This window comes from Lepus europaeus, chromosome 10 (genome assembly GCF_033115175.1).
Source record: "Lepus europaeus isolate LE1 chromosome 10, mLepTim1.pri, whole genome shotgun sequence".
NCBI classification, from domain to species: domain Eukaryota; kingdom Metazoa; phylum Chordata; class Mammalia; order Lagomorpha; family Leporidae; genus Lepus; species Lepus europaeus.
In genome coordinates, this window is record NC_084836.1 from 40046335 (window position 1) to 40070244 (window position 23910).

Below are 23910 nucleotides of genomic sequence, written 5' to 3' on the forward strand. Positions count from 1 at the left end.
CATTTCCTGGCTATGGGTCACATTTCATTGCTTTTTCCTATCTCTAGTAATTTATAAGTGGATGTTGAGTATCATGAATGGCACATTTGTTTCATGTATTTTCCTCGTTTCATTTTAAAAGGGTTGAGTTTTATGATTTGTTTAAAATCTACTGTTTCTTTAGGAAGCAGTCAAGTTTTAGTGTTTTTTTAAAACTTATACATTTCACCTATAAACTGAAAGAAGAAAATTATGCATTTTAAAGTAGAATGAATGTATAGGTGATACCCACAGCTGTTTTTGTCTCTGGCAAACCATTCTGAGAGCTCCGGTTTCATTTGGTTCATATGAAACACATGTGGCTCATTTATTGTACATGTGCTTCAATGTATTTTGACAAATCTAATCTAAAACCATTACAGATGTTCCTTATTATTTTAATTTGCACTTGTAGCCACTGTAGAACTTGGTTATAAATTTGCTATTTTCACAATATCTTTGAGAAGATTTGGCTTCCTCAGTGTGTGATTTTGAATTCGGTTTCAGTTATAGTTTCGTCAAACAGCTAGTGAGATGTGCATTACTCATCTGTTACAGATTCCCAGATAATGAAGCAAAATATTTCTGACTTACACAAATATTATAGAAAATAAACTGTCTATGTATTGAATTTTTTTTAAAAATCACCTAATACAGTCCATGTTACCCATCCTTCATGAATACAAAAACTTATACTGGATAGCCATACATTTTTTAATGACTGACACAAAGGAAACTGAAGAACTTGTAACTCCAACTGGAATCTTTCCATGTTCTTATCAAATTTTATTATTTTCTATAAATTTCTATAGAGTAAACAAGTTGATTGGGACAGTAGTGGACTGAGTGTATTTATACATCCTTGTAATGAAAAATAGAAAGCAAATTTTACATTTTTCAAGAGACTGCTTGGGAGACTAAAGGATTTAGTTTCTGGAATCATAAATTTCATATTTAAATTCTTTTCTATATATAGATACCTTGGGAAATCATATGATTACATTATACTTAGATATGGCTTGATATCATAATTTATATTCTACAAGTATGAATCAATTATATCTTAATATGTAATATAAAATCAAATTCATTTTACAATAAGGACTTTTGGGATCATACTATAAAACAATTCATTAAAATTCAATTTTATTGGCCATCACATTTTCTATATGTATATTCCAGCAGAAAAAAGCATAATATATAATTCTTATCATAGAAGAAATGCAGTACTTATATTACCTATTTTTATGATACTTAATTGAAATCTATGATAACATTTTCATATAATTCAAAACAGTATATTTTCACTTTCTAATTAAATGGAGGCTGAAAGATATTTTTAATAAAACTCTCTAGGTTGCTCTAATCTGGTAAATTTGTTTTCAGTTCCATCAGATACAATTCTTAATAATCACTCTTGAGAAATACAATAAAGACCATTTAATGTAACATATTCAGAAGTCTCTGTTGGCACCACAGCAGCACATCATTATTTTACAAGCTTACAACACTCCACCTGTTTTTATTACTATTTACATATATATTTTTGCTGAAGAAACCTTTCAAAAATGTTAATTTTAATTTGATTATATATATGTATATATGATAGGTAAGTACTCTGACACATTTAAATATGTATTTGATTGTACAATCATGTCATAGGACTTTTTGCCTGAAAAGATGCAAATGTAAGCAAGCTGGAAAGGTACTCTTTAACTTCAAATGTGCATTTGGACTTTTAGTTCTTCTTTTCATTTTTTAAAACTGAAGATCACAATGCAATTTCAATAGCCCTAAGTATCCCCGAAGAGCTACTGTGTGTTGTGGAAAGGCTAAGTAATCCCTGCAGTGTCAGGGGGTTACTGTTCAGCTGTTCAGGATCATGAGATGATATCTCAGCACTCATAAAACAGAAGATTCAAAACACAGGGGCATACATGGAAGTACAGATCATTATGACAGTCCTGGAAGTTATCCACAAGAAATGTCAACACCCTGGAGGCCAAAATAACACTACTGAATCAACATTTACTACTTGTGTTCAAAATTCAGTCTGATGTGTAGGGGAAATCATACTGAAATATTAATGCTAATAAAATTATAATTTTATAATTTATTAAATATAAATTTGGCTTATTCCAAAAATATGTAGGACTTCAAAAGCCTATGGGGCATCTTTTCTTATACATTTTTAAATGTATAATATTTATTCTGGACAAGTAACTATTCAGAATTAGCTTTTTCCTAGAAGTATTCATGAAATGGTCAATCCATGTAGTAAGGCACAGTAAGGGAAGTGAAGAGATTTCTTTAAGGTTGCATATTTCAATCCAGAAGAATGAAGGTGTAGTTTTGGCCCCTGGGATTTGAAAATGTCTTCCAGTTAAAAGCTTTTATCAGAACATTTACATGGTGGTTTCTTCCCATTCAAGCTCAACATCACCTATAACATAAATAAATATATTACCACAGAGTACTATAGTCAAAATTCAAAAGATTTAACTGTTTCATGGAAAAAAATATAATCCAGATGGAAAGATTAGCACCAGATGGAAAGGTTAGATTAGAGAGAAATGCAAAAAATAAAGATAGGTGAAGTAATCCAGCCTCTAAAACATCTTAAGCATATAATTATTATGACATCACTGCTGCAACTATAGGACATATCTAGTAAATTGGATTCACATTGTCTCTGTACCTTCCATGGCATCCAAAGAGTCCATCTTCTGAAGTGCTGAATAGTTAACAAAACAGATGGGCTGATTATTCCCTTTATGTGACAAGAGATCCAGAATGCACTGGTGTAGAAAGATGTACTGTGCCTAGATACCAGAGAAAGCATGGTTAAATAAATGGATAGAGTGGGCGTCTTTTGATAAGAGCTAAATTTACAGGGAAGGAATGTTGAATTTAACAAATGTTAAGCTAAGTTAGAGATATAAAATTCACAAGGGTTTATAAATAATTTCCTATCATTTCAAAGATAAGGTTTTGTAAATTAATGTGATATTTTGGTAGCTTCAAGCATTTAAAAAATGCTTCTAATTAAATACCAATATATTCTTCCTTGCTGTGATTATAAAATGTAGCATATTATATTAGTTTGTGAATTTCTTTTTTCCTGTTAGATATAATCGAGTAATTTGTCTTATAAGTAGTTTTATTCTTAATATGATGTTGGAATGAAGATGTTTACTTGAAAATTCATAAATGAGCATGTCGATGCACCATCAGCACATTTTAACAGTTCTACCAGCCTGGACGTTGAACTCACTTAATGCCAAGTATCTGCTACAAATCTGTAAATACAAAGCAGTTGGTCTTGAAATATCCTAATATCCTAACATTTCATTAGTGTTTGGGTTACACTTAGTACCAGCTGGATTCTGTAAGTTTGTTCAATAACCTGTTACAGTTTCAGAGTTTGGACTTTCCCTAAAGAAGTTAAGACTAAACAATGTACACAATGTATTTTAAATCACCCTTATTTGTACCAAAGTAACATACCTGATTGAAAGGAATATCACCAAACTTTTAAGACATGTAACAAGTATACAAACTGATGATTTAACAGACTGTGTTCAAATGTGATCATGTTAAGAAGTTTTATTCATATCTGCTACTATTATAATCTATGGATTTTGGAATTCCTATATTGAAATTGTATAGTAGGAATATCTCTTTTTTTCATGAATTATAAAATGTTCCCACTAACATCTCATTCCAGGGCTTAACTGTTACATTCACTGCTACATTTCCTACTGCCAATAATAATGACTAACATATAGTAGTTGCCTCATTTAATTCTCACAGACAGCCAATCCTCACCATTTAAGGTCAGGTATAACTTGTAGAACACCCAGAAGTCATTAAAGGTCAAGTTATGTTACGCAAAGTAGATGATCAAATTTCAGAATTTAATTTCGATAAGAAATGAAGTACTGTTATAAAATAATGAAAATCTTAGTGAAATTGCTAATAAGTTACCTCTTAAGGTAATTCCAAAAGTGTAATTTTAAGCACATATCATATAGTAACACTTGGCATAAATATGTTAAGCAATATTTTGTTATTTAAAAATTTTATTCAAGGTGTACAAATTTCATGTATTTCATGTATACAGATTTAGGAACATAGTGATACTTTCTACCCAACACTCCCTAATGCCCATGCTCCCACCCCTCCTCCTCCTTCCCCTCCTAATCCCTCTTAATTTTTATAATGATCTAATTTCTTTTAAATCACTTAAGTGTATGGGGTTTGGTACTCAAATATCTATATTTGAATTTGGAGTCATATTTGATATGGAATCTTCTCACTGTCCTGATTTTATCTCCATTGGAAAGAATGATGAGTGAAAACTCTGCCAGCAAAGCAGGCTGGGCTCCATGAGACAGTTCCACAGGTTCTGCGGTATCTCTGCCATTGGATGTTGTTGCCAAGAAGGCAGTGTCGCGTCATGGAAACTATTCGTCCCTAGTTTGTACCCCAGATAGCCATGTCACCTTAAGAAGTAAACCTTTCTGATTCTCAAGTTCCTCATTTGGAGGATCACAAAGTCTATATTGTTAGATTTAAGTGACTTAACCTGTGTAAAAGGCCTGACAGATGCAACAGACACACAGAATGTTATTTTTCCCACTTTATGAGTTTGCTCTATTAAATTTCTGGGAGAATCCAGAGCAGGAAAGCGACTAATCCAGATTAACCCTTATTCAAATTATCAATAGTATCTCAGGATATTATCCAAATGTAGAGCACTCTGTAAGAAAGGCCTTTTAAATTTCTTGGGGTTACAATGAATTTTTCTTCTATTTTTATTGACATTTGATAATTATAAGTTATTGGGGTACAGAGTGATGTTTCCATATATGTATACACTGTGAAATGAACAAGTCAGGGCCATTAGCATATGCATCCCTTGCAATAATCGTCATTTATTGGTGGTAAGAACATTCAAAATCTTCCAGTCATTTTGAAATATACTCATATAATACATTATTGTTAGTGATATTCACTCTACTGTACAGAACACCAGATGCTATTCCTCCCATCCAACTGACATTATACCAATTTTCATTCTCCCTTTCCCTCTCCCTGTTTCAGCTGCTGAATCACTTTTATACTTTATATTTCTATGAGATCAACTTTTTTTAAATCCATATATGAGTGAGATATTTGTCTTTGGGTGCATGGATTATTTCACTCAATATAATGTCCTCTGGGTTCATCTATGTAGTCACAAATTACAAAATTTTATTCTTTGTTATGACTGAAGAGTATTCCACTGTATATAGGCACCACTTGATCAGATTTTCTGTTGAAGGATACTTCAGTTGATTCTATCTCTTGCCTATTGTGAATAGTGCTGCAATTAAAATTGGAGTGCTGGAATCTGTTTTACATACTACTTTTCTTTGTGTACATACCCAGTGGTTAGAATGCTGGATTATATGGTTGCTATTTTTTTTTTCATTTTCCTGTTAGGTTTATTTTATAGCAATATTCTACTTACAGATACTAAAAGCTGTGCAAGTTATCTATTGTTACATAAGAAACTACTCCAAATCTTGTGACTTAAAACAAAATGATCACATAATTTATATGTCTTTGATTCTAACATATTTCAAAGCAGAGGTTTTGGTTGAAACACTAATTCTATGGCAAAGTTTAAATTCTATGGGTAAAGATGAAAATTTCTTTGTGCCTCTAGCTATCACTGGACAACACTAGTCTGATTATCCAAAGGCAGGTAATACAGGACCAAACAATACCGTTGCAATGGAACTCAAGAGTTCTAGTCTTTTGGACAAAGGTCTCTTTAGTTTCCTCATCCAGAAGATGAAAGTCTGCACTGAATACATCCTAATTCCTTTTCTGTAATATGTGTATGATTATAAGTTAATGAGATTCAATAATAAATGAACAGTTCTTTCAAAGTTGTACATTAATGAATTTAGCAATACATACAATGGCCTTCCTGGCCCGGCTCTCCAGTGTAATCTCCTGCTGCTGTTCCTCCACATGAATCCTGAGCTCAGATCTACCTGCAGTTGCTGGACAGTCTAGGCTTGCTTTGTTTGTTTAACCTGTGCCCCTGTGCCCGGGTATACACTAGTAGTGCTTTCTGCCAGAAGGCCCTTACTTCCCTGGCACATTTTCTTTTTCTCAAACTCAGACCAAAAGTTCTATTCTCAAGGAATCTTCCCTGCTATCTTGAAGCACAGCATAGCACTCTCTTTCCCTATCTGCAATCTGGTTTGCTATTTTTAATATTTTGAGGCAATTCCACACTGTTATCCATAATGGCTATGCTAATTTACATTTCTACCTACAATGTTTAAGTATACTGTCCACATTCTCGCCAGTACTAGTTACTTTTGGTCTTGTTGGTAATAGCCGTTCTAACTTGGGTGAGGTTTTAGCACACTATGGTTTTTGATATGCATTTTCCTGATGAATAGTGATGTTGAATGTTTTTTTTTTTTTTTCAAGAACCTGTTGGCATGTCTTCTTTTGAGAAATGGATATTTAGATCTCTTACCCAGTTTTAAATGGGATTATTTGTTTTTGCTATTGAATTATTTGAGTTCCTTGTATATTTTGTATATTAACCCCTTATCAGTTAATAGTTCACAAATATTATTTACCATACTGTATATTGTCTGTTTGCTCTGTTGCTTGTTTTCTTTGTTGTGCAGAAGAGTTTTAGTTTGATATAATACTACTTGTCAATTTTTGCTTTTGTTTCCTGTACTTTTGATGTCTTATCCAAAAAATGTTTGTATAGAGCAATGTTTAAGCATTTCCCCCATATTTTTTTCTGGTAATTTAATACTTTTGGTCTTACATGTAAGTCTTTGATCTATTTGAGCATACTTTAATATATAGTTTGATTCTTTTACATGTGAAGAGACAATTTTCCCAGAATAATTTATTGAAGAAACTGTTCCTTCCCCAGTGTGTATTCTTGGTAACTTAGTGAGGATCAGTTGGCTTGGAAGTGAATTAGTTTTCTCTGGGTCCTGTTTTCTGTTTCATTGGTCTGAGTGCCTGTTTTCATGCCTGTATCATGCTGTTTCTGTTACATACTTTGTAGTAGGATAGTGTAATACCGCTAGCTTTATTCTTTTTGCTCAAGATTGCTTTGACTATTTTGGGGTCTTTTCTGTTTTCATGCAAATTTTAGCATTGTTTTTCTATTTTTACAAAGAATATCATTGGTGTTTTGACAGAGATTGTATCTAATCTGTAGGTCACTTTGGGTAGCATGCCTATTTTAATAATATTTTTTCAATCCTTGAACCCAGGATGTTTCTCCATTTACTTGTGCCATCCTCAATTTCTTCCATTTGTGTTTACAATTTTTATTTAGATAAATTTACTTTCTTTGTTAAATTTATTTGCAAGGTATTTTATCTCATTTTTCTAGTCATTGTAAATGAGATTGTTTTCTTGATTTTTGTCAGTTTTCTACTAGTATATTGTTGATTTTGTATCCTGCTACTTCACTGAATTAATTTGAGTTCTAGCAAACTTTTTTTGAAGACTTCAGAGTTTTTTATATAAGATTATTTCATCTATAAACAATGACATTTTGAATTCTTCCTTTCCAAGTTGGATGGCCTTTGTTTCTTTTCTCTTGCTTAGTTGCTCTCCCTAGGAATTCCAGTGCTTTATTGAATAGAAACGGTGAAAGTAGACATTCTTGTATTGATTCAGATATTAAAGGAAAGATTTCAACTTTCCTCATTTTAGTATGATGCTGACTGGGGATTTGTCATATTTGGCCTTTATTGTATTAAGGTATGTTCCTTCTATACTTAGTTATTGGGAGTTTTTTCATGAAGATGTGTTAATTTTATCAAATGCTTTTTCTGCTTCTATTGAAATAATCATAGTTTTTGCATTTAATTATGTTAATGTTATTTATCAAATTTATTGATTTCTCTGTGTTGAGCCCTAGGATGAATTCCACTTGATCATGACAAGTGGTCTTTCTTTTTTGAAAAAAAAGAATGATGGAGGTAGAGGGACAAAGACAGCTTCTATCCAGAGATTCCCTCCTCAAATGGCCCCAGTGACCAGGGCTATGCCAGACTGAATCTTGGAGCCAGGAACCTCATCCGGGTCTCTGACATGGATAGCAGGGGCCCAAGCACTTGAGCCATCTTCTGTTACCTTCCCAGACACAATAGCGTGGAGTTGTGTTGGAAGTGAAGCAGCCAGGGCTCAAACTGGTGCTCCAATATGGGATGCTGGCACTGTGGCTTAACCTGCTGCGCCACAGTGCCAGCCACAAGTGAGTGGTCTTTTTAATGTGTTTTGGGTAATTATTTTTTACACAGTTGGTTTATTTATTTTTGTAAGAATTTATTTATTCATATACTTATTATTTAGAGAGAGAGAGAGAGAGAATATAAATCTTTCATTGACTGGGACAGGGCAAAATCAGGAGCCTGGCACTCCATCCAGGTCTCTCATGTGGGTGTCAGGAACCATCTACTACCTTTGCAGGCATATTATCCGGAAGCTGGATCAGAAGTAGAAGTAGGACTTGAACCTAGGCACTCTGATTTGGGATGTGGGCATCTCAAGCAGTGGCTTAACCTGCTGTGCCACAATGCCTGCCCCAGGAAGCTGTTTATTTTTTAAGTCAAAGACATCTAAAGCTCTCTCCTAGGTACGGGCCATGCCTCTCTGTTGCCATTTAGAAGTGAAATGTCACTGAGGTTCCAGCCTTCCCACTTCTGCTAACACATGAGCAGTCTTCAACTTGGAATCACTCCCCAGTACAACACAGAAAACAAGAAACCACTGTCATTCATTTCTTTGCTGGTTGTAAGGAGTGGAGCCAAGGTATGATCATTTTCCTCATAGGAAAAAGACAATAAAATGTACAACATCTAGGAACTAAGACAGGTGAAATACAGTGTTGAAATACTTGCTTTTCAGCAAGGAGAAGATCCAGCAAAAGCTTCTTGGACACAAACTGCTTGCTGGACACTGCATTGGTGTGTTAGATACTTTGTTATTTAATACTGTCAACAAACTTGGGAAAAGTTGGCAATCTTGCAAAAGAGAAATAGCTCAGAGAACTTAATTTTAAAAAGTCACAGTGCCAAAACATTAGGAAAGTTGGATTCTGATCTCAGTTCTCTGATTTCAAAAACTTGGCACCTTCCATTCCCTTACCCAGCCTGTGATGTTTTGCTGTTTGGTTCAACAAGAAAACACATGAAGGGACTTGGGTAATTAAACTAACTTGGGTAAATTCTTTACAAAGTTCAGGTCCATTAAGTTGTAGCATTTGGCCTTTTCTTTTGGGCATCTTTTATTATTTGTAGTTCAACTCTAGACTTTTTAGAAGGAAGCAGTATCACCCTGTATCCTAGCCAAGAGGGCCAACAATTAATTTTGTCAAGAGTATTCATTCCTGTTATATATGTGTACATCCAGGGGCATGGGAGAAAAATGTTAGCTTTATATTCATTCTTATATTTAGCTGAAAATGGGAAGGACATTTAATTTTAATAATTATTGGGTGTATTGATAATGGAGCCTCACAAGACCCTTGAATAAAGGCCAGTTACATAATTTGCAGGGCTCACTGAAAAATAGAATTCCTTCCTCACAAATTATTAAGATTCTCAAGACAATGACAATAAGCTGGAACAAGTTACAGGACTTTTGAGCCTAGGGACCTATGAAACCACATGGGTTGCATAACTATGAAGTTGGCTCTAGCTCCATATAATATCCCCTTTCTGATGTGTCTTGCAGGAAGAGCTCTTTGAGCATTTAAGGGAATGGAAATAGATTGCATTACCTGCTTTCATGTAACTGATCATTACAGAATTGGATTGCCTGAAAAAGATCCCTGCATAAAGACTGTGCACTGAAGCTAATATTTATCTTGTAAGTCCTAACGGAGGACAAGACATTGGCAGGTCCACCATTCTTCACAGTTCTAGAATAATCTTCATGCACCTATACTACAAGGCGAAAATAACAATGTAACTAGATCTGACAAAACAATTATTTTCTTAAAAGTTATAAATAATTTAAAATATGTATTGTATTGGAGTTGAACACTCAGAGTCAAAATGTGAATGTCTGTGGTCTACAGCAGTATCTTCAAAAGAGAATTGATGTTCCCTGACATGGTATTACAGCTTTGGAGTTAAAAATCAATGAGGAAACTACAGAATTTTCATTCAAGATGGAATTAAAAGAAATTAATTTTCATGCAAAATATTTGAAATCCATGCATACGAGATGTTTAAAAATTCATGGAAAAAGCATATCATGAAAAATAAAGTGTGAATTTCAAAAATGTTTACACCACAATAAACTTGTAACTTCATCTTTGGATGACCTGTTTGAAATAGCCTGATATAAACTGCCGCCACAATTCTATATTTGTAACCATAGGTTTACATTAGGAAAAAGGTTCTCAGAATTCATTTAAAATTTAGTTTCTTTCTCACACTTATCTTTACCAGAGAACCATGTTTTCTCTCAATTTTTACAACTTTGATGCCACTTATATTTTCTAGAATGTGTCCAAGAAAATTTCTGTTGGTGTAGCATACAAATCTAATCCAAAGATACAGATAGGAATATCTTGTTTGTCACAGTCGAGTTTGAATCTTGGCTCTGACACTTACTAGTGACATTACCTTGAAATATCATTTAACTTCCTGGAACATCTGCCTCCCTATTTGTAAAGCTGAAACAATCATAAATAGTTTGCTGATCAGTTTGAGTCACCCTGATTTATCAGAATTAAATAAAGTCATACATGTAAAAGATCTAGTATAGCACTTGGAACCACTAGACACTCAAAAGATGGTTTTTAGTCCCTTAAACCATGAAATCTGTGTATTTTATAAATATCTTTTACAACAAAATATCTCCCAGTTCATAATATGTGACAATAATCACTATTAATACAGACATTCAATAGGGATAAATATGGCCAAATAAAATTCATAAAACCTCATTCTAAGAAGTATTTTAAACTTTTTCCCAATTATAATTTTAACATGCATAAAAAAGATACTGATTTGAATGCATTTCCTAAACTCCCAAAAGTTACTGATAAAGACAACCCAATTTTATGAACTAGTTTCTACAAGCCTGGTAGAAATAAGTTAGGATGAATGGTTAGAACAGTACTCAAGGATGACTGCTGTGTGGGCTTTTGTTCTCCATCATCTCCATCGGCTGCTACCCCCAAGACCTCCCCAGGAGCTTAATAATATATGAGCAGAGTGCCTGTTATGTAAATACTGTATCAAACCCACTGCCAGTCAGATGGCTACCACTGAGATCCTCCCAAGTAGAAATTCTAGAGCCGACACTGAGTCAGTGCAGGTTTGGATTTCTTACCAGGTTCTGCACCATGCACATTCTTTCACTTCTCAGTTCAGCTACTAGTCCATATATATCCACAAAATCATGGTCATGTATATGTTGTGTTAAGTGGTCCAGAGCAATAAAAACTCCAGTTCTCCCAACTCCGGCACTGCAGGAAGAGTGAATTACATGAAAATTATTCAGCAAACGTTTGTTCATATGGATGGCAGAAGTAATAAGTCCTAAAGAGTTTCTTTTAAATGGAGGTAGATTTTCTTTGGTGTTTCTTATTTAGAACTATTTATCTTATTTATTATTTCCAAGACTATGTTTAGACAGGGCAAGATGATTATCATTACTACTCTTTCAAATATTTAAGTTTTTCTCTTTGTTAACTTGTTGAACTTTTCCTCTTAAGTGTTATTGGAGAAGTATAGAGATAATTTTTTAAAAAATCACTGAAAAATTTTAATACAAGAAACCTCACATTGCCCATATTTTGGTTACCAAAGGAAACATAATATATTTAAAAATCAAATATTTATCCAATATTTCCTCTCCATTATATTGAAAAGTCATCTTATGTTTCCTTTTCACTTTCTCCAGAATTTTAGATTTACTATCTATAGACATTGAAATTGATAAGATACTTTAAGAAATTAGTTTAATGCCTAAGGATAAGTCTGCGTGCCATAGAAACTGCTAGTTAAGAAACCTAACAAATTTGATTCAGAAATCCCATTGGAATGATAAGATCCCTTGCTATGTAAATGGTTAACATAGGAAATATAGCTGAGAATATTTGAAAGATCTATTCTTGCATGTATTATATATTACTTTAATATATATTATCATCTACATATATAGGTAAAAGCCTATTAAATAAGTAAGAGCCCATCAAATATCAGAAATTTTGTATGATCAAACCTAGAGAATTTTGACTGTCACAATATCAAATCAACTGTGGTATCACAAATATACATATGCCCCAACAGAGTGTTAAGGCATTAAATTGCTCAACACATCTTGAGTGCCAGATATGGCTCTAGGCAGCTGGGGTATAGCAAAACACAATGCACAGTCCCTGTATTTATGGAGGTCATATTCTAGAGAAAAGCCACACAGACACACAGGCAAGAAATGTGCTAAGCAGGACAAGTGCTATGCAGAAGGCTAGATCAGATTCAAAGATAGTGGAAGACGGGGATGAATAGAGTTATCTGAGAAAGCTTCTCTCATATGGTAATATGCATTTTTTATAATTATTTTCAATGAATGTCCTTTAAATTTATTTTTTTATTAAGAAGCAAGGAGGCTGAGCCCCATCAGCTGGTTCACTCACTGCACAGCTGGAGTTGGGCCAGGCTAAAGCCAGGAGCTGGAAATTCAAGCTAGGTCTCCCATAGAGGAGGCAGTGACCCAACTATTTGGGCATTACTGTCTGCCTTCTATGGTGTGCATTAGCAGGAAGCTGGAATCGGCAAAGGGAGGACTTGAACCCACACACCCCAGTGTGAGATACATGCATTCTAAGCAGCATCTTCAAGGCTAGACTAAATGCCCACCTCATAATGTAGTATCTGAAAAGAAACTTCCATAAAGGAGAGATTCTAAGAGGGGATCATTGGAATCAAAGGTTGTAGAAAAGAGATCAGTCTAATGGGGTTAAGTTCTGTGTGTTCAAAGAACAAAACACAAGAAAGTGACAGTTCAGTGGGGAAGAGAGAGGTGGCCAGGCATCAGATGATTGGTCATGGTGCCACATGGAATGTGCTTGAGGAAGAGGAGAGTAAGGACTACTCCAGGGTTTCCGCCCAAGGTACTTCCTCTTTGCAGAGTTAGAACAACTGAGGAGCAGTGCGTTTAGAAATTGAGATTCAGTCAAAAGTGATCTGTTATGGAGCCATCAAGTTCAGAATGTTTTCATTAATCAGTTTCTCATACTGAAATGGGAAACTGAATGTAGAAGTCGAATGTTGGTTGAGGTGAGAAATTGAGGATGGAGATGGACATTTAATAGAATGTTTTAAAATGGTATTTAAGGGGCTGGTGCTGTGGCGCAGTAGGTGCCTGTGGCACTGGCATCCCATATGGACGTGGCTGCTGCTCTTCCAATCCAGCTCTCTGCTGTGTCCTGGGATAGCAGTGGAGGAAGGGTCAAGTGCTTGGGCCCCTGCACCTGCGTGGGAGACCAGGAAGAGGCACCTGGCTCCTGGCTTCAGATTGGCACAGCTCCGGCCATGGCGGCCATTTGGGGAGTGAACCAACAGAAGACCTTTCTTTCTGTCTCTCTCTCTCACTGTGTGTAACTCTACCTCTCAAATAAATAAATAAATAAAATCTTGGGCTGGCGTCGTGGCTTAACAGGTTAATCCTCCGCCTTGCGGCGCTGGCACACCGGGTTCTAGTCCCGGTTGGGGCGCCGGATTCTATCCCGGTCGCCCTTCTTCCAGGCCAGCTCTCTGCTGTGGCCCAGGCAGGCAGTGGAGGATGGCCCAAGTGCTTGGGCCCTGCACCCGCATGGGAGACCAGGAGAAGCACCTGGCTCCTGGCTTCGGATCAGCGAGATGCGCTGGCTGCAGCGGCCATTGGAGGGTGAACCAACGGCAAAAAGGAAGACCTTTCTCTCTGTCTCTCTCTCTCTCACTATCCACTCTGCCTGTCGAAAAAAAAAATTTAAAAAATTAAAAATAAAATCTTAAAGTGGTATTTAAATGTCAGCATATTTTTTCTTATTCCTTTTGTCTTTTGAAATCACAGACAGAGACTCTCAACTCCTTTTGAGACTTGAAAATGAGGGTGCTTTGCTTTTAGAATGGCTTTTAGTGTCAAGATATGGGGAAATTATGTCACTGTAAAACTTAAAAGAAAAATAAGGAGGTGGGAGGGTGAGAGTGTAGGGTGGGAAGTATTAGTATGGTCTTAAAACTCTATACCTGAGGGGCTGGCGCTATGGCACAGTGGGTTAAAGCCCCAGCATGCAGTGCATCAGTTTGAGTCTCGACTGCTCCACTTCTGATCCAGCTCTCTGCTACGGCCTGGGAAAGCAGTAGAAGATGGCCCAAGTCCTTGGGCCCCTGCACCCACTTGAGAGACCCGGAAGAGGCTCCTGGCTCCTGGCCTTGGATTGGCTCAGCTCTGGCCATTGCAGCTAACTGGGGAGTGAACCAGCAGATGGAAGACTTCTCTATATGTGAAATACATGAAATTTGTTCCCTTTTTTAAGTTATTTTTTTAAGGTGAAGGCAGCTTCATTAGCTTGATTCTCAATGATACCAACATAAAATTGATCATTGAAATTATTTTTTTTAAAATTCATATGAGGTGAATAAGTTTCTTGTATTTCATATATACAGATTTAGATTTAGGAGCATAGTGATACTTCCCTCCCCACCCTCCCTCTTGCCCTCTCTCTCTGTTCCTTCAAGTTTTTCAATGACTGACTTTCAGTTTATTTTATATCATAAGTGTAACCCTCCACAAAGTAAAGGTAATTGATTTTAGAAGCAAACTTTTATATACTATAAAATTATAACTAGTAGATGTACAATTATACTATGTATACTATAAGTACATATTATATAGTATATATGAAGTTAGTTGATACGTATTAGTATATATTATATATATATAAAATTGAAAATTTTATGTATATAGATGTAAATTAGGGGATAAGTAAAAATGGGACTTTTGATTTGCATCCCATATGCTTTATAAATATAAACATTTTCAGATATTCTACAATAAGCATTTATGTATTACTTGTAACTAAGTAAATTTAGTTTTTGGAAAATACAGCATCATTTAAATTAGATATTATTTCTCTGTACATAAAAGTTTAAAAATTGGATGAATTGTCTTTTCTTATTTGTTTAACCCTATTTATCAATTGGTGTTTTCTTATGTGTTTAAAAATATTAATTGCTAATAATATTCCTGTTAAAAATATTAAAAGCTGCTGTTAAATTTAAAAAGCCTTTTTGTGTTAACAGATATATAACAGAAAATTTTCCATTTTATCAATATTTAAATGTCCATCTGAGTGGCATCAAGGACAGTCACAATATTGTGCTACCATAATCTACTTCCAGAACTTTTTCATCATCCCAAAATGAAACTTTGTCCCTATTAAATAATAACTCCTGTTTCCCTTTTCTTAGTAACCACACTATTTTCTATCCACAAATTTTATTATTCTAAATATCTTCTTGTAAGTGGGATTGTAATACATTATCACTGACTTTTCCTCTAATCTCCAGACTCATTGTGAAAGAGACGTAAGTTGAGACTTACTTGGATTTATCATGTTGGAAAATATAAATGACACCAATGTGCCTAGGAAAATTCACGAAGCTAAATAATGTTAAATTTTACATCTAAGAATATTAATAAAAATTAGGGAAAAAATCTCAATTTATATTCATATTCTCTTAACCATGTTAGAAGACTTGGGTCAAAAGATTTCAAGTATAGGGTTAAACTTGTGATTAGAAACTGAAGAAGGAGGAGCAATGGAGGCAGTGAGAGCTGGAGGGAGGGTAGGGTAGGAAGTATCATTGTGCTCTTAACACTATAATATGAAATACATAAAATTTGTTCCCTATGTATAACTTTTAACAAAGTTTAAAAAATAAAAAAGGGTGTCTAAAGTCATATTTAAAATCTGGAACAATATTTTGGAGAATTATTTAATTCAATTTTATATTAAAGTTTATTTTCCCTGACTTAGCCTCCATAATTCAGATGTCTAGAAATTTTTTAACTGGACTGCTTAAATTAGGACAGTAGACGAATAGCAACAAACAGTGAAAGATCAGATGTTCTTAGTAAAATTCATAAAATTCTACACAAAACACATATCAATGATTGGCTACAATTTTTAAATATTCTAAAACCTTATAAATGTTTCTCTTTTAGACACATTCATCATTTTAGTTTCTGACATCTAAAATTTTATAAAACTACATACTGATTTGTTTGAAAACTGCAAGCCAGAATAAATCTACAGTAGCATTCTATCAGAAAATAAAAATTGTATCAAGATAATAAAAAGACCACAATGAGTTTCAAGACCATCCCTAGTATTTAATAGAAGGTTCTAAGAATCTTTCCTACCTGCAGTGAACAATCATAGGTGTGGTGTCATGGGCTCTGCTTGCTCGGACCAGCTTCACAAAGTGGATTAGAGGGGCACTGTTTTCAGGAACCCCGTGCTCCGGCCAACCAGTAAAGTTACACTGTTGAACAGTCATGCAGTCCCCATGCTGGATAAAGTGATGGAACAATGAATGATCAGTTAAGTACTACATGAAGGGTGCACTCAATCGATGTTCCAGATTTTCAAGATCTTTTAAAAACAACTACTCTTAGTCCTATCATTATGATCAATTGTGAACAGAAATTGATCACCTGGACTAGTGAGATGGCATTGGTACATGCCACCTTGATGGGATTGAATTGGAATCCCCTGGTATGTTTCTAACTCTACCATTTGGGGCAAGTCCGATTGAGCAAATAGATGTTAATACAGATTATTAATATTCCAATGTGGTTTAACATTCTATAGCACAAAGAATAGCACATTTTAAGCCATTCTGTGCCCAAAATAAATGAACACATTGATAAATTACTCAATACACAGGGATTGAGTATCTCAGACATCAGAGAGCATAGAAAGCCGTATATCATTTTCTGCATGGATAGGCTATTATACAGACCTACACAGTGTGACCCCACACTCTCTCTTCTCTGTTGGTTCTGGATTAACTAAAAAATCAAGTTTTTAGGGTTCAGATAGAGATAAGTGATTTGGAAAATTGCTATCTTAAGTCAAATGTTATTTCTTCATCAAATAAAATAAGTTTACTGGTCTAGATCACTTTTCTTCATTTTTCTGTTTTTGTCAGTGTAAGAATTTGGTGCCAACTAGCTAATAAATACTTTAACCATGTGATTCGAATTAAATACAGTAACACAGATAACAGATATCAATTCAAAACTTCCTTTTAAAAGATAGAGGAAAAATATTGAATGTATACTTTTCCTTGCAATGGATAGTTCCAGTTACTTTAGTCATTGAGGCCTTGCATACTTTGTCATGTCCCCTCCTCTCCTCCTTCTTCCTAGTTTTTTTTTTTTTCATTTTACCCTTTCAATTTTCAGATCCCTGATGGTCCAATCTACTTGAACATCCTCCATAAGCTTTGTAATCACTATATCTCCAAAGACAGTGACTGGCTTGTTGTCCTCTGGCCAATACTGATGGCATCTGATCTGTATTCAGAGAAAATCACCAGTTACGAGAGTCATTGTTATATTGATATGTATCACAGTTATTGCTAAGGTAAAACTGTTCTGTAGATGTCCAAGTTATTGATGACTCACAAGAATGCTGGAAGAGTCACACATATATTAACATAAATGTGAAATATGAGTTTATGAAAAGATTTTTCAGATAACTTACCCGTCCTTTTTCAAAACACTGTGTTAGCATTACTAATGTTTTTGCTCTGGTTTCCCATACCATTCTCCAGAAGTCTCCAACTGTTCCTGGTAATGGACCTTGAGTAGCAATGAATTCATTTGGACATAAGTATCCCTGGAAGGATATAATCACATGCACTGCATCAATATTTACAAACATATAGTATATTTTCAGTTTTAAATCAATATCTGAAAAATATATTTGTTGTAAAAGGAGCTAATATTTTAAAATTTTAGACTTTTTTTTTCCTAAAGATTTTATTTATTTGAGAGTAAGTAATAGACAGAGAGGGAGAGATGGAGAGAGAAAGGTCTTGCATCCTCTGGTTCACTCTCCAAATGGCCACAGAGGCTAAAGCTGAGCCCATCCAAAGCCAGGATCTAGGAGCTTCTTCCAGGTCTCCCACATGGTCGCAGGGGCCCACACACTTGGGCCATCCTCTACTGCTTTCCCAGGTCATAACAGAGCTGGATGAGGAGTGGAACAGCTGGGACACGAACCAACACTGATATCGAATGCCGGTGCCTCAGGTGGAGGCTTAGCCTACTACACCTCAGTGTGGGCCCTAAAATGTTACATGTTTTGAATGTTAAATAATCTTACTGAAAATTTTAACATCACAATCCTATATACTACACAGATTTTGCTGACTCATAGGATATTTGCATCTGAGAGGAACAGAAGAACTGATAACGACTCCAAAGAAAGATGGGAATGACTTCAGGATTAGATTTGTAGGGTAAATCAGAAATTCATACTGAATATATTTAACCTGAATTTGCTATCAGATCTTCATATGAGACTTCCCTGACAACAAATAGCTATATGGGTTTGGATTCAAGGAGAAGTGAAAATTAGATGAATTTGAAATTATTAACATTGATCTTATTTAAAGGCATGGAAATGAATAAAATTACCAAGCAAATGAGTTTGGAGATAGTAAAGAACTGAGTTCTAGATCATTTCAATATTTGGATGTTGAGGAGGTGGGAGAGAGTCAGTGAGACTGAAAAGAGTTTGAGTTGTTGAGTTGTTGATTGGTCAAATGAAATGGGGATTGAGATTTGATGCTAATTTTTTGAGTAGATAATTATGACCTTGGAAATAGAACTTTCAACATCGTGTCTACATGTGAGCCTGATCTGAAAGTACTGAAGAGATAAAAAAGGAAAGGAATGGGAACTCTAAGTACAGATATCAGAATGGACAACTCTTCAAGGGACTCTAGTCTGAATGGAGCGTAGAGCAATAGGCACCCATGTGTAGGCAATCTTGTTGATGTTTTCCTTTAATTGCTTCCACTTTATCAGTGAAATGATAAATCCAGTATAGGTGAAGATGAGGGATGTGATGTTGGAGAGCAGAGGTGAGACAAAGAGAAACAGTTGAGAAGAGAGGAAGAGTGAGTGAATCTTGACACTTAAATGATTAAAAATCTTTTTCAGATTGGTTGCTATGAATTTAAAATGAGTTGCATTGGCAGGTTCATGAGCTTTGTTCCATTCACATCCAATAGCACAGAGAAGAATCCACAGTTTTATTTAACCAAAGATGATTATTTATCAAGGAATTGAGAACAAAAGAGAAAAATTCAAGAGCTGAGAGTATATTCACTGGAGATGACAAAACAAAAGACATGAAATTTAAACTGAACAAGGAAGAAAGTGAAGTGTTGACTGTGGTGGGGGAAAACAACTGAAAATATGATAGGATTAGTGAAACGTAATTCTGAACAATCTTCCAGAATTATTATAGTTAAGTGTTTAGGAAGAAAGACAATTTTGAGAAGATGGGAGATGCCTGCAGTTAAGATTTTGGGGAGACCGCAAGTATTGATGGTGATAAGGTTCATGTTGTGAACATGGGGAGTGAGGAGGGTGCTGGAGAGGCAGTCATTGGAAGAGAAGTGTTCAAGAAACTGATGGACAGAGCAATGGATAAATGTACTGTGTGGATTTTAACGTCACCAAGAATTATGACAGAAATAATGTTGAGAGGAGAGCAGTGATTATGCAATAAAATCTTTAAGAAATGAAAGAGGGTATCTTAAGGGTAGTTAAGTTAAAAAAAGATAAATAATGTGTCTTTTATTTAGCAACATGAATACAAGACTGGTAATTTTAGGGAAGGGGAAGGGAGAATTAAATGGAGGTAGCAATGAGGAGTAAGAGCACTTGGTCTTCCTTGATATAAGCATGTATGGGAGAGAATGCAGACCCACTGGGGAGCTCTATGAGGGGTACAACATCCTTGGAGAGGAACTACGGTCCATGAAGAGCAATATAGGTTATGTATCACAGTATATTATACTGTGTAATATTATACATATATACATAAATAATTGTTCTTTCTGCAAAACCCTAATATCATTAATACACAAAAATAACATGGTGTGACCCTACTTTTTACAGGATAGTATACATTCTTCATAAATCTATTTTTTAAAAAAGATTTATTTATATGAAAGATCACATCAGAGGGAGGGAAAGACAGAAAGAGAGCTATCTTCCATTTGCTGTTTCACTCCCCTGATGGCTGCAAAGGCTAGGACTGAGCCAAGCTGAGGCCAGGAGCTTCAACTGGGTCTCCCACATGGGGATCAGGGACCCAAACACACGGGACATCCTCTGCTACTTTTCCTAGGCCATTATCAGGGAGCTGCATTGGAAGCAGAGCAGCCAGGACATGAATTGGTGGCCATATGGGAGTGTCAGCATCACAGGTGGTGGCTTTACCCATTACCCCACAACACTGGTCCTCTTATTTGTTACTTTAAAAAAAATATTTTCATATTATTTAAAAGGAAGGGGGGAGAGGGAACAGAGAGCGAGCGAGAGAGAAACCTGAAACTTCATCTGCTGGTTCATTCCCCAAACGTCCACCTAAGCTGGATCTGGAAGCCATGAGACTAGAACTCAGTGAGGACCTCCCACGTGGGTGTCAGTTACCCAGAACTTGTCGTCAACTGCTGCCTCACAGGGTGTTCATTAGCAAGAAGCTGCAATTAGGAGCAGATGGAAGATTTGTTTATTCCTCTCTCAGGAGACTCCGCCTTTCAAATAAACAAATCTTAAAAAATAAAATTTTCCTCTTTAAAAGTGCATTTATTTTAGGTAAAATACCAAGAAAACTGTTTGTCTCAGGGTACTATGTTTAAGTGGCCAGTGTTGTGGCACAGTGGGTTTATCTGCTGCCTGTAACACCAACATTCTGTACCTGAGTGCAAGTTTGAGTCCTGGCTGCTCCATTTCCGATCCAGTTCCTAATGTGCCTAAGCAGTGGAAGTTATGGCCCAAGTGCTTGGTTCCCTGACACCCATATGGGAGACCTGGAAGGAGTTCTGGGATCCTGGCTTCTGCCTGACACAGCTCTAGCTGTTGTGGCCATTTGGGAAGTGAATGATCTGATGGAAACTCAGGCGCATGCTCTCTCTCTCTCTGCCTCTCTCCCCTTTCATATAAATACAATAAATCTCTTTTAAAAGGCAATATTGTAAGACCGCCACAAAACACATCAAATACAGGAGTTAAGGGCAAGGTTTATTATTGGATGGGGGAATCCTGATGGGCTGGGGGGAGAGGGCGAGAAAGAGAGCATGAGAGAGAAAGAGAGAGACACATGTTCAGGAACAGGTTCTGTGTTAAACCTTTGCCAGGGGTTGGGTAGGGAAGTAGGAGCAGCAAATCCTGTTAGGGTGGGGGTGGAGCTAACACCTGTGATTGGGCCATCTGGTCACCTGGCTTCTAGCAACTGCAGCAGGGGCTAAATCTTAAGATGGCATCTGGGGCATAGATGGTGCCACAGATAAGACGGTGCCATTTTACTAATAAATATGTTTAAGAAGCATTTTGTTGTATTTTAAGACTGCCAGTTTTATTTACTATTTCTGCCTCTACCTTTAAATATTTGTATGCAAACTTTAGACATTTTCTGAGAAGAAATGTGTTACCAAGAAATTTGCCCTGTATTGGTAACATAGTTTAGCTGGTTTTTAGAGCTCTAGGATAATAGGAACAAAGTATGAGTTTCATTCTGCATGTCAACTTTTATTATGATCTTTTATCTTAGATGGTAATTTCCAATAGAGCCCTGAAATTAGCTCAATGACTTTCCTTTGGACTACCAGACAAGAAATCACAGAATCCATTTATCACTGAACGTCAACGGCAATAAAACAACATGTATTTCTATAGTGCCCCGATATGTCATATAATGTAAATAGCTGTTTTTATAAACTTTTTTAATCTCCATGGCAGCCTACAAGAAAGGTATTTACTGTTTTTACTTTATTGATGTAGATCAACAGCTAAAAAATGGCAGTGAAGGAATTGAACCCAGGTTGGTCTGAACTGTTAAGCATCGTACTTACCCACATAAATATATTGCTTCTCTTTATGAACTCAATTAATCAACAATTATCAGTGCCTACTACATTCCAGGCATTATAGAATTGCATGCTAAAAAAGTAATTTAAATACTGCTTATACATTAACATTTTTTCTTTGTTAATTTCATCTACCATTTATTCAGTTATATCCATTGAATTTGTATTTGCAGAAGGAGTTAGGTTTTGAATAAACATGCATATGGAAAAGACAACATCAATCAATCATTTCTTTGTTGCTTTAAGATTTAACTACTTAGGAGCTGGTGGTTAGCCCAGTGGTTATGATGCCCACCACCCATATCAGAGTACATGGGTTTAATTCCTAGGTCCAGCTCATGACTCCAAGTTCCTGCTAATGTGAACTCTGGGAGGAATCAGCAGTTATTACTCAAATAATTAGGTTCCCGCTACCCGCGTGTGAGACCTGAATGCATTCCTGGCTCTTGGTGCTGGCCTCTGCCCATTCCCAGCCACTGTGGGCAGGGAAGATGAGAACTTTCTCTTTCTTCTCTCTCCCTGTTAAAATAGTTTAACCATTCTAAATGCTGGACTACCTAAATGATCTTCTCAATAACTCAACCATTAAGTTTAGTAGAGATAGGAATTTCATTAAATTTGTATGGAAGAAGGTTGGGCCAGTGTTGTGACATAGTGGGCAAAAAACCTGAGATGCCAGAATCCAACATGGGCACCAGTCTGAGTTGTGCCTGCTGTACTTCTGATCCAGCTCCCTGCTAATGGCCTGGGACAGGGAGAGGAGGATGGCCCAAGCATTTGGGCCCCTGTCTCCCATGTGGGAGAGCTAGAGTATGCCATGGCTCCTGGCTCTGGCCTGACCCAGACCTGGCCATTTCAGCCATCTGGGTAATGTACCAGTGGGTGGAGGTTCTCTCTCTCATCTCTCTCTGTAGCTCTTTCAAATAAATAAGTAAATCTTTTTATAAAAGTTGTATGGAAGAAGTCAGGCAGTTTGGATATTGTAAACAATCTGTAGCTCTAGAGACCAGAGCTCTGCCTTTTGCTTCATTCCTTTCCAGTAGTGTACATCTTAGAGAAGGTTATTTAAATGAACTATTTATGCTTTCCTAATTGGACATCACAGATGACAGTTACTTTCTTGCACACCTCAGAGAGTCCTTTGGAAGTTTATTTATAAAATAATGCAAAGTTATTTTGAAAGCTATCTTTTTAATGCATGTACTTTATTTATTAAAGAGATAGACACTGTAGACAGAGTGAGAGAGAAAGGGAGAGATTTTGCATTTCATCCCAAATGAGTCATGGTGATGTTGCTGTAAGGTCTGTTATAGTACAGCAGTCACTCATACCACATTATCATTTGCTCATGGCTACCTGCTCATGTACAATACTTAGAGGGGGTACTTGTTTATATGAGTATTACTTTGTTCTTGTAATCTGTGTGGTTCAGTTACACCTACTAAAACTGTCTGGCTTCCTTCTTTAGTCATATGCGTATCTTATACTGTCAGTCACCCCATATTTAGTGGAGCATTAGAGATATGAACTATTAATTTATATCTACTTACTGGTGAGTAAAAAATGCTAAATATCCATAGGTCATTGATACAATCAGTTTTCCTTATCTTGTTCTATGACAAGACAAGACATTTGATCATTAGAGCAGTGATTAAACTTAAGA

At 35.9% G+C, this 23910-nt stretch overlaps 1 protein-coding gene across 1 annotated transcript in view; it reads right to left on the reverse strand.

Moving 5' to 3' along the window:
• Positions 1-2267: 2267 nt before the first annotated feature.
• Positions 2268-23910, reverse strand: part of PTPRQ (protein tyrosine phosphatase receptor type Q) — a 217095-nt gene continuing 195452 nt past the window's right edge. The window contains exons 40-45 of the mRNA XM_062202056.1: positions 17843-17977; positions 17527-17652; positions 16495-16643; positions 11413-11548; positions 2717-2840; positions 2268-2461 (exon numbers count right to left, since the gene is read on the reverse strand). Coding sequence (XP_062058040.1) covers positions 2424-2461; positions 2717-2840; positions 11413-11548; positions 16495-16643; positions 17527-17652; positions 17843-17977 — 708 coding nt within the window. The 3' untranslated portion in view covers positions 2268-2423. The remainder of the gene's footprint in view (positions 2462-2716; positions 2841-11412; positions 11549-16494; positions 16644-17526; positions 17653-17842; positions 17978-23910) is intronic.